Below are 12,571 nucleotides of genomic sequence, written 5' to 3'. Positions count from 1 at the left end.
TGGTACGTTTCTCTCGGTGGACATGTACCTAAAAACAAAAATCCACCACCACAAACTTATGTAGAAGGACAACACACTCCCTAGTTATCACCTTACAATCTAAGCAAGCACATCTATCTTGCCTTCACGCAAGGATAAAGCCAATCTAGGTTGAGCATTGTCTATTGTGTAAGGCCATTAGATGAGATTCCCTCTTCCTAAAGAAGGCATTCACTATCAAAATGTCATAGCCTAACACTAAGTTCAAAACATCCTCCCTCTCTTGGTTCCTAACACCATACCCGAACACCTCATGCACTCGCTCCCGTCCTACATTAATCACAACCACATAACCGTTGAGGTCTCCTATGAGGAGTCTCAAACTAATAGGCATGATAGCAACCTTATTATCTAGATCTTCGTAAAACTAGCTATTGGTGCTAGGGGTGGATATCGAGCCAGCTCAGCTCGTTATGGCTCGGCTCGTTATAGCTCGTTATTGTAACGAGCCAGCTCGGCTCGACTCGTTATACTAACGAGCTAAACAGCTGGCTCGGCTCGACTCGTTAGGAAGCTCGAGCCAGCTCGTTAGGCTCGCGAGCCACACAACTAAATATAAAGATCTATGTACATAAATATATGTATAACCAAAAAATCATATTTTAAGTGTTTAACACTACAAACATGTAGCCATACAATAATACAAATATCTAAGCACATGACACATCCACACATGTCCATATCACAGATCATAACAACAAGAAAACAAGACTATGAGAGATGAGACAACACCAACGACTAGACAAACTTGTGTTGTGGCTTAGCTCGTTTGGCTTGCGAGCTAGCTCACGAGCTAACTCGAGCTGGCTCATTAGAGAACCGAGCTAGAATGCTAGCTTGGCTCGCTACAAAATTAAAACGAGCCGAGTCGAGCCGAGCTACTAACGAGCCGAGTCGAGCGAGTTATCGAGCCACGAGTATTTCGTTCAGCCCTAATTGGTGCTCTCACTAAGACCTACCTAAGAGGCATAGGCACGGATCAGATTTCCTCTGATGGCAAGGTAAAATCAAAGTGTCAAGCAGTAAAGCCCTACATATGTAAAAACGAGTCACCTCACCTGTTGTCGATTTTCTTCTATCTTTGCTCAACATGACAATGGACCGTCTATCTCCTGGACTGTAATGCAGTAAACATAAAGGAAGCCCTTTGGAAAGCAGGAATTATGCATGAATCATGAAAAAAAAAATATTTTGCGACGTGATCCAGTGGACATCCAGTGGGGAAAAAGGCAGTAAAATGTTCCATCTTCTACTAATGTTCCCACACCATTAAAGAGAATAAACCGATACATTGTTACACAGCAAAGAAACCATCAACAAACAAAGAGCTCGCTATGATGGACTAATCTGCCAGAGGTACCAAAAGGTACGAAAAAATTTGTCCCAATCACATTGGTTGACCTCGTGATCTAACTGATTAAGGTTCCTTTACAGCCTGTTTGCTTCTCCGGTGGTGTACATCCCAGTTGAATACCCGAGCAATTGTAACCTGATAAGATATCATTCCACACTATAGGTATGAGACCATGGTATAATCATTGCCAAATCATGCAAACTACTACCATTAGTCATAGAACTAAAGTTTAGTCCAGGGACTAAAGTTCAGTAATACCTTGTTTAGTTGTAGGGACTAAATAGATTCTAAATACATTAAATATAACACATAAGGACCGAAATATCCCTTTTCTTGTTTCCTGTGTATGACACCAATTTTTTAAGCAATGGCAATTTGAGTAAATGTTGCCATTTGCCCATTTAGTCCCTTTTAGCACCCATGTGAGGGACTAGAGACTAAAGCGAATTAGTCCCTATTTTAGTCCTTCCGTTTGGCAAAATAGGGACTAAACAGAACTAAAAACTAGGGACTAATCCCTCTAACCAAACGGGACCCTTGTCATAAATTTTTTACCTGAGTGATGGTTTGCTGGTCTCGCAAGAACTGAAGATCAGCAACAAGGACTTCTAAGCTGGCCTTAGCATTTTCCAAGTTTTTCTTCAAGAGGGCATTGGCCTGCAAAAGCTCAGGAAATGAGGAGAGCTGAACTGAAACTAAAGTAGCACTGACAATTACGGCTGATCATTGTTTAATAACCTCATCGCAAGAGTACTCCAGCATCACATTTGCACCCAACCACAGGCACACTGAGTCAGTATCCTCGATTTTCGCACAGGAGTATATCCCCTCGGATAATTCAAAATCAGCTATAAGTGCCTGCATCAGACATCAGTTAATTGGAAGCCATGGACAGTTAGCTTTCACTGAGCCAATTGATTTGCTCAAGTCCAGTCCCAACTAGAATCGATCATGATTTAGCATAAATAATATTGAACCTACTGCTTAATTTCCTGTAAAAGTGCACGATGTCTAGACAATAGGCAAAGTTTAAATGGCACTGCACTACTACAGATGAAACAATTTGCCATGTATGTAGTGCAAGCATATGAAACGCCTGGTGCAGGCACATTAACCTTTACCAATCATAAAATTCCTTCAGTTTGGTGCTTTACTGAGGATTCAATTTTTTATTTTATTTTCATGCTTAAATCTTTATACAACATAAATTATTTTTTCTTGAACAACGCATGAGAGTTGTGTGTCATTTTATTAAGATAAGAGAAAACAGAAGGAAAAAAGCAAAGGGGGGGGGGGGGGGGGGGCACGAGGCCTAATTATTATCAGACACCCAGTGCTGGAGGCTGCCACATGAGTAGGGCCTCGGGAAGAAATAGCCGAGACAAGCCTACCCCTGCATTTCGCAGAGGCTGCGTCGAACACAGGACCTTTTGGCTTAGTGGAAAGGCTTCTCACCACTGTGCCAGTCATGTCCTTCTTAGACACCCCACAACATAAATAATTATTAGACAAATGATACTGCATACTCAAGTTACTAATGGGCAGATCCAGTGCTTACGGCTCCCACATGAGTGGGGTCTAGGGAAGGAACCACTGAGGCAGACATTATCCCTGCCTTTTGCAGAGAGGCTGCATCGAACACAGGACCTTTGGCTCAATGGAGAGGCTTCTCACCACTGCGCCAGGCCTGTCCTTCATACTCAAGTTACTAATAACAAATAAAAGTTCCAAAAGGTATACAATAGACAAGTATAACTTGAGATATAGTTCAAGACAGGACATAAAGTTTCTAGGTTGCTGAACACAAGGTCCAAAGAATAATAACCTAGTCCCCTGGAATAATGTGAAGGAACCAATGGACCATGTAAAGCGTCATAACTGAACATTTTACAGGTCTAAGCTAGAGTACAGCCCTAACATAGTGTCATCATCATGATGGAAGATGAAAAGAAAGTCCATTCGAGGAAATTGTACAAACCTCACCCAAATCATTTTTAGCTTGTAATGTTGAAACAATATCCAAACACTTCTCTATATCAGGAATCTTTGCCTGTCAACAGAATACAAGGCTAATATGTTACATCCGATCGCTAACATAAAGTAATATTCATCACAGCAATTCAATGTTTAACACTAATCCAATATTCCATGCAATTCAATTTTTTACCTCTAATCCAATACTCCATTGCAAAATGTAGGTCGTCATAGTTTTTTCCTAAATAAAAGTTATCTAACTTTGACAAAGTTCGTAGAAAAATAGACCAACATGTTACATGTACAACACCAAGTTTAACTAAATCAAAGATCAAATAGGTATTGACCATGGTTTTTAAAGCGGTAAGGCGAGCCAAGGCGTTGGACCACCGCCTGGATGCCTAGGCGGCGCCTAGGCGAGGTAGGCGGGAAGGCGCCTAGGCGTTGGAGCTCCGCCTGGACGCCTTAAGAACAGGGGTATTGACAGTGCATTTATTTGGTACTCCCTCTATCCAGTTTTGTTCGTTGCCTAAGGTCCAGAAAAGTTCCCAAGTCTGATCAGTGTATATTTCCATCGGCCACTTTTTTATCAATTAACACAGGGTGTACATGGGTGTTGCCTCATTTCACGCATATAACCATGCAGCATCTGCGTTGAAGTCACGCTATGGTTTCCATATTCAGGGCCTGTTTGGATCCAGGAGCTAAAGCGAACTGACTAAAGTTTAGCTCCTCCGAAGCTAAAAGTGACTAAAAGGATACCTTTTTAGTATTTTAGTCATTTTTAGCCCTTCCTGTTTGGATCTTTAGCCTCTAAAGTGACTAAATTTTACCCACTTTTTATTTAGCTCCTAGGATCCAAACAGTCCCTCAATTGGCAACACACGCAGCAAAGTGCAGCTTGCAATGTCTCCATATTCATTGCTGCATTAATGGGCAGCTGGCAGCATCTGACCACACAGGGAGTTGGTTTTTCCTTGGACTTTGTTTTTTTATTAGACGTAGATCAAAGAAGAATGGGTGACTAATATAGATTTTAATATGCTTTTCTATAAACTTGTTCAAAGTTAGAGAAATTTGAATTAGGATGAGACAAAATTTACTTACATTTTAGAACAAGTAACTTTAATCACCTACGCTAAGAGGTTCATGGTGAAAGCTTTAAATGTAAGACCAAATCTTCACACTATCACCCATAAGTTCACTTTGACTTCAGTAGGCAACACTAAGTTACTAATCATATGAATATCATACATCACATATTTCACCTACAAAAATCTTTAGGAAAATAATATGAGCACCTGAAGGTCTCGTTGTTGTGCTAGAAGCTTCATCTCCACTATTTTGTACTGTTGCAACCTAAATAAAATTGAAAGCACATGTTATGTTTCTCCTAAAGGTTCTCCAAATGAGCACACTAGTTCCACATACTGTCAATTCATTAGCTCTAAAAAAATATCAGGATCCCAAGGCAAACAGAAATTGTACTTTGAGCGTAGTAGTACAATAAAGATTCAGATTCAAATTACTATGACAGTATGACCATTCTGAGCCATAAAATGACCATGTAATTTACTCTTATGAACTAATCTCAACCATAACTGTCATAATTGCATTTAAGGTTCTCCAAATGACCACACTAGTTCCACATGTAATACTGTCAATTCATTAGCTCTAAAAAATATCAGGATCCCAAGGCAAACAGAAATTGTTCTTTGAGCGTAGTAGTACAATAAAGATTCAGATTCAAAATACTACGACAGTATGACCATTCTGAGCCTTAAAATGACCATGTAATTTACTCCTATTTGAGTACGCCATACGCAGAGTAGAAGATAACCTCCCGAAATATAGAAACTGGTCCCTAGGCTACATTTTATTTCTCCACTATGCAGGTGACAATCTCCAGAATCCCAGAGCCACGCAACCATAATAAACTTAAACTGGACACAGGCACACATCAATTCTGCCACGTTTCATCTCCACTATAAAAGGAACAGTAACAACATAGCTCAGTTCAGCCATTGTGCACCAAAGATATTGTACCATGTATTCCAACATCATTAAGATCAATGGCTCATAATCCGCCCTCAAAGGCTTCAACTCAATCCAATGGCCAGTGTTCTTTGTATCATCCCACGCCCTGGCTTCAACGTTGCTTTCCACTCCCCTGCACAAGCGAAACCCGGGTTCAATCCCCCACAGCCGTCTTTGATTTCCCACCGAAAAAAAGGTTCCTTTCATCAGGCGCCGCTCCACCTTCACGAAAAGTCATGGCCGGGCACCGCTTCCAGCTATGGCGCCAGGCCACCATGACACCCCATGGCAGTTTCAGAACACCCCTGACGACAACTGGCCACGATGCCCAGCGGGAGGCACAGCATGTGGAGCCCCAGCAGCAAGCGGACGTGCGTGGTAGGCGAAGCACGAGGAAGGCCCGGCAGGAAAATCAGTGCGCTCAGTGCACCGTGGCCGCCCGACCCTGCCTGATGGCCGTGCTGGTTTTACGGTGTCAAGGGCAGTGTCGGAAGTGCTGAGGCGAGGGGCGCCATTGCGCCCTTGGCAGTAATGAAAAGCAGCAGCAGGTGCTTCGAGCAGGAGCACGTGTGGCTCAGGGAGAAGGACCAGCAGGAGTGGCTGAGCAGCGAGAGGTTTCTCACCGGCTGCAAGCGGTGGGGTCGATGTTACTCACCAGGCGGGAGAGGTTCCACAGCGAGTTCCTGTGCCGCATCATGCCTTGGGAGATGGGGTCGCTCTTGTGGCAGAATTTTCCCTACTATGTCAGGTGAGACACCCACTTCATCTGTTCGACATTTTGTTTGAACCAAGCTAACATTAGTGGGCTGAAAACTAGAGAGTATGTGTTTGTTCCCTTTTGAATGCACAAGTGAGAATGGGAGGCAGCTGCTGAGTGAGTATGTTGTGTCCCACCTGTGGCACAAGAGTGTCACATCACGTTTGGAATCCTCACAGCATCTCCAACAATGCCTCAAACTAGTGCCTCAAATTGAAATATAGGACTCTACACAGGAAACACTACTCCAACAGTGCCTCATTTTGTAAAACTTTGTCAAAAACATATAGGGCACCCTCTCAAGTGCCTCAAATATACTACACACTAGTGGGTTACCCTATAATCTAGAATTAGGGCTTTACTGTTGGAGCAGAATATATTGTTGGTGCCCTAAATCATATAAAACATACTCATTTTTAAATTATAGGGCATTTTTATAGGACACTTTGTTGGAGATGCTCTCAGGAGGGTGGATATTGCTCCAAAGTTCTCTAGGTATAATTGTATAAAGCAGTTAGGATGAAGATACTTAGTATTGCTATAAATGCTTGGGTTGTGAAATTTGTTTAATGCAGGAACTGAGCTTTTACAGGGGGAACTTGTTAGAGCTCCTGCACATGAGTTGCAAGTGCCGCTATTGGTTCTGGACAGCAGCGTTCTTGCACCATATGTAAAATACTGAATTTTCAGAGTACAAAGGCATGATGCAACTTTGCAAACCTCACATTTCACCTGATCGATAGGGATTATGGGGAGGATTACTCAGAAAGTGAGGAGGATGAGCATGCTGATTGCTGAGTCAGAGGATGATGGCTCAGAATCTGAAAGGGAAGACAAAGGTGATGAAGATTGGACAAGCAACAATGGAAAATATGGTGAAAGTGACGATGAGGATGCCTCAAATCTGTGGAAGACCTAAAAAATCTGGATGACCTAATAAGGTTGGTCCGTTGTACTATTGAGCATTTGCCAAGGTAATTTATCTTATCTCCCTGTCATGTTGCATAAGAAAATGAATTTCGATGCTTTTCGCAGAAGACACATATTTGGCTGTTTCTAAAAAGTTTACCAGTTTCATTTACAGAGAAAATTATATTGTGCCACTTTTGTGCCTCTCTAAAACGAGTGGACATTTTGAAGTGCAGTGCAAATGAATGTAAAGACATTATCCCTGAAGGACCATATGGCGTACTTTAGCAAATCTGGTATTAGATAGTTGAGGCGAAATAAGACTTACTATTGCCTTGTTATGCATTATAATTGGCCTAGGCTTGTACTTTCATGTACCTGAACTTGCTGGTGACAGAGTTTTCCAGATTTAAATGTTCGCCCGTTTGTATAATTAGATATATGAGTATAACTAGATATATGAGACGTGAACCTTAATTAATCTGATTATTCATTTTATTTTTTGCAAATTTTATCTTGTTTTGTATTTTACTGTAGCGTTAGCACGTCCACACTACTATTTATTGTCTGTTACAAACAATTGCGTGAAACTTAAACTATGGAAATAAATATCGTCATTTGGTTGTTTTCATGTGCATCCCTGAAATACTGCCGTAGCGTTAGCACGGGCACTCTACTAGTGGCTGTTAATGGTTTTCCACTAGGAATGAAAATGAATGGAAACAGTCAGGAACTGTACCGTACAACTATAATACGGAAAACTTAAAACAGTCGACACAGGACTTTCCCACATTTATGGAATTAACTAATAAGGAAACAGTTGCGCTAAAAAAAGAAAATGACAAACTTTCATGTTTGCTAAAGACAGAAACGGTGGAAAACATTATAATAATAAAGAAAACAATATCAGACGGTATGGGAATTTACCATGCTGCTTTCACCTCTATCTTCCACTAAACAGTATCCACAACCACACAGTATGCATAGATTCACAAATCATGGAGAGCGTATGACTAGGGATGCGACTTTGATTCCCCTCATGTACCAGCACTCAGTCTTGTCAGGTCTGGGATCAAAGGATGGCCACAAGTTTAGCACGTGGACATTGGAAATCACTGGATATATATGGGCTGCTGTACTGGGCAAGGATATAGGCTGAGCCTTGACTCTTTCAAAGAAAGTAACACTTTACACGAAGTTTTACTGGAAAAACATTGGAGCCCCTTGCTTCTCCGTTTACGGTAGCATAAAAAACAGCAAATTATGTCCCAACAGTTTTCACATAAAGTGATAAAAAACACTTGATAAAGTAGGAATAAGCCAATAAGGTACTTATTCAGAATGGCATGATTAAAGATCATGCTGTGACAGAAAATTATATGTATTTGCAGATAAAGAGTAAATTGACCAATAGCTAGGACAACCCACATTTCAGTGCAGACATGAGAACTATGATCACAAGCGTTGAACGAATATGGAATGAACTCTGCCTAATCATTTAACAGAATTAACCCTTCCACTCATTTATTGGACGGCTCATGGACCAGTTTGCATTTTAGCATTCAGTACTTCATTCATAACTAAGAAGAAAATAAATGTCCCATTTAATCACGGACATTGTTTAAAGGTACTGCTATATATTAGAAGAAAACATAACATATTACAAAAAGCAACGTCCACCTCAGAGTAAACAAGGATACAATCAAGTCCAGGATTTTATAAGAAATGTTGAATGGATGGAAAAAGTTCACTTTATAAAAGATGGACAACAAACAGACCACCTTTCCCAGATCAAGGTCAATCCAAGAAGGCAACGAATGTGAGGCAAGCTATATATAAACCCACAAGGCAGTAAGTTTACAGAGTCCCAGGGAACGAATCCAGATTCTCACCACAGCCAGCTAGAAGTTCCTTTTCTTTATCTTATGTTTTGTGCAAATACTAGCATGCAATGAACAAAAACAAAAGGATGGACCTTTGCAAATTGCAGAACAGCAATGTCCAACCCATAGCCATAAATGGTACTATCTGAGTCAGGAACCAAGTAACCACCAACCACAGAATATTCATTGCTTGAAAAAAGTTGAGACTCGCGAAGAGAGCACCGAGATTGACAACTTGCAGCAATCCGAACTAAGGTTCAACCAACGAAATATGAAACCAGCACAATATCAAAACCCTCGCAGAAACCCTGAACCAGTCAATTCGATTGCTCCCAGTTCGTAAGCTCAACTCGGAGAGGTATCAGAAGTCACAAACGCGCAGCTGGGTTCCGAACAAAGCAGCCGCATCTCCTCTACAAAAGCTACCGCGTCGTCGGTGCTCGCACAGTGGATCCAGATCGTACCCGATACGACGGACGCAGGGCCAGCGGTACCAATACACGATTCCCCAATCAAGCGCGCTCCGGAGCCTAGCGAGATCCCTAAACTACTACTGTACTTTAAGTTTTCGAGGTTTTGATCACCTTTCCTGGAGGAAGGCGAGGGCGGAGTTAACGTCAAGCCCGGCCTGCCGGAGGTAGGCCTCGACGTCCTCGACGAAGGCCGCCGCCGGGATGCCCCGCCGCTCCGCCACCCCCTGCGGCGTCGACGCCGATGCCGCCGCCGCCATGCGAGAGGGACCAAGTGGAGATGGAGAGGAGCGGGCAGAGTCAAGCCCAAAGAGCAGCGGTTTAGACTGTCCGCAACCGTTCACCCTAAATTTTTCCCCCTAAATGTTACTATGCAGCCACGTCACGTCAGCAAGATTCCATCCCCTATATTCACTCGTCCTGCAACCGTTCCCCCTATACTTTCCCCTATATATCCCTCTACTCATTAAAAAACCATTTCCATATAACTAACTTTAACCAACTTCAATTTTGATTTTCTTTAATTATTTTGCACACGTCCGACGTGTTACGCATGTATTCAAAAATAAAATTTATAAAAAATAATTACTTTACAATTACTTCCACAAAAAATATATAACAACTATTATTTTACAATACATTCGAATTTGCATTTTTTTGTGATCACGTTTTATCCATCCTGTGATAAGAAATCAAATTTCCTGCAAACCAAAATGCACTAGTCGTATGCGGCAAGCCGCACTTGACTTCCAACGAAAGCCATGTTTGTCTTTCGTGCGAAGCCACTAGCTTGCACCTGAAGCCGCATTCCTCTCCCCTATATATATGCAATCCATCTCTTCACAAATGTCATAACAAACTTCACTACATCAACAATTCCAACATTTCACAGTATGTCTCACAGTCATAGCGATGAAGACTCTTACTCGAGTGATAGTGAGGAGGAAACACTTATGCTTGTCAATCTTCTTGTCCTAAACATAGAGGCGAGACGCCACCTCCAACGACGGTCCCGTTCGCCTCGGCGGGTTATTCATAGAGATCATTTTCGTGGAGAAAATCTTATCCATCATCACTACTTCGCCGAGAACCCTGTGTATCCACCCCACGTCTTTCGTAGAAGGTACCCACAAATTATTATTCGCATACGGTTTCATATTTGCAATTTCATTACAAATTTTCTTTATTATAAACTTAGGTTCCGCATGAGTAGGCCTCTCTTCCTGAGAATCTTGCAAGGTCTTTAACAACATGATTCGTACTTTACACAACGGGTAGACGCAACTGGTATGCCTGGTATAGGTCCACTACAAAAAGTATGTGCGGCATTGCGGGTACTAGCATATGGGTTACCTTCAGATGCTGTAGACGAGTACATTCAAATAGGGGAGTCGACAGCTAGGGAATGCCTTCATCATTTCTGTCGAGGTATCATTGCATACTTCAGTGGCTGGTATCTACGAACTCCTAACGAAGCTGACATAACACGCATCATGCACCATAGCGAATCAAGGGGTTTCCCAGGGATGTTGGGTTCTATAGATTGCATGCATTGGGAGTGGCGGAACTGTCCTACCGCATGGCGTGGTCAGTTTTGTGGCAGAAATGGTCGAGCGTCTATGATCCTAGAAGCTGTGGCAACGTATGACCTTTGGATTTGGCATGCTTTCTTTGGCATGCCCGGGACAAACAACGACGTGAACGTGCTCCACCGATCACCAGTTTTCGACCCCATGACATCTGGCCGAATGCCACCTGTGCATTACACAATTAATGGTAATGCATATAACTTCGGATATTACCTTGCTAATGGTATTTACCCGAACTGGCCAACTTTCGTAAAAGCTATAAGGCACCCATATGAGCAAAAGAAAGTCTATTTCACACAAATGCAGGAAAGTTGTCGAAAGGATATTGAGCGTGCATTTGGAGTTCTTCAAGCTAGGTGGGCGGTGCTGCGAGGTCCAGCATATGGTTGGGATCGTAATCGTTTAACTGAAATTATAACTGCTTGCATCATAATGCACAACATGATTGTTGAAGACGAAGGGCCATTTGCAGCTAATACTGATTTTGGAGATAACACTTCAACGAGCCAAGCACCACATCTAATTGCTGAAGGAAGGGCAGAATTGGTGATTAACCACTTCGATCTTCGTCGCCAAGAAAGATCGTGCTCCCTCCAAAATGACCTTGTCGAGCATTTGTGGGCTCGGCGTGGAAGCATGTAAACTGCAGCATTCGTATGCTCAAGTTTATTGAAACTAGATTCTACTATGTGTAATTTCCATTCGCAAGTCCTACGTATCGGTTCAGAAATAAAGAAGTTTGTCAGTGCAAACCTGTACTTGTTCGTTCAACACAATAACATGAACACTGTAAACGATTTGTACACATCACAAGCGATTCCAAGCTCAACACGCAGCAAATATATGAAAATTAAAGCAAACATGTTCACATCAACTGGAAATAATTATTCTCGATTACAACACCATAGAACAAACAGCACTGCACGACTGTCCTTGACGACTTATGGTTCGTACAAATAATATAATGGTCTGCCAAAGAAATGTAACGTTCTCACATAACCAAATAATACAAACAGGTTCAGTAAAACAAGTGCAAGTTACCAGTAACCGCATATATCTTTCACTCGTAACCAAATATGAATTCTTGCAACTTCTGTTTTTGTTTTTGCATCATAATCCAAACTTGGGGTTGGACATCTTCTTCATTCGTTGCCTCCAGCCTTTGTAATCTTTTTTCAGCAGATTCAAGTTCTTGAAGTTTCAATTCCCTTTTTCGTATGATGACCTTTTCGGCTTCCAATTCTAACCTCTTTTTCTCCATTTCCCTGTCTTCTTCTGTGCACTTCTCTTTTTTTGCACCCTTTTAAATGGACCTCTGAATTTGTTTTTCAGTTATTTCTTGCAAACGGCTAAGGTACTCTGGAGATGAAGATGATGCAGGTTTGTTTCTCTCTGATTTACTGAAATCACGACCACGCGGCCGTTTTCCTGTCAACCCTGCTGATGAACTATCATTTTCAGTTGTCGGAGCAGACGGAGTTCCTGTTGACCCAACTGGATTTGCATTCAATCCGCGGAACGATTGGCCACTACAAATGCTCTCCCATTTCGGTTCTCCC

The 12,571-nt window shown here is 42.0% G+C and overlaps 1 protein-coding gene across 1 annotated transcript; it reads right to left on the bottom strand.

Moving 5' to 3' along the window:
• Positions 1 to 1,190: 1,190 nt before the first annotated feature.
• On the bottom strand, positions 1,191 to 9,754 carry LOC100283660 (prefoldin subunit 3). The gene is made up of 6 exons (NM_001156561.2): positions 9,538 to 9,754; positions 4,669 to 4,726; positions 3,372 to 3,443; positions 2,132 to 2,251; positions 1,949 to 2,050; positions 1,191 to 1,528 (listed from the first exon to the last, which is right to left on the bottom strand). The coding sequence occupies exons 1-6, from the start codon at positions 9,681 to 9,683 to the stop codon at positions 1,457 to 1,459; spliced, it is 570 nt and encodes a 189-aa protein (NP_001150033.2). The 5' UTR covers positions 9,684 to 9,754; the 3' UTR covers positions 1,191 to 1,456.
• Between the last annotated feature and the right edge of the window lie 2,817 nt (positions 9,755 to 12,571).

Source organism: Zea mays, chromosome 1, assembly GCF_902167145.1.
Source record: "Zea mays cultivar B73 chromosome 1, Zm-B73-REFERENCE-NAM-5.0, whole genome shotgun sequence".
Taxonomy (NCBI): Eukaryota; Viridiplantae; Streptophyta; class Magnoliopsida; order Poales; family Poaceae; genus Zea; species Zea mays.
This window is presented reverse-complemented; position numbering and strand designations above follow the sequence as displayed.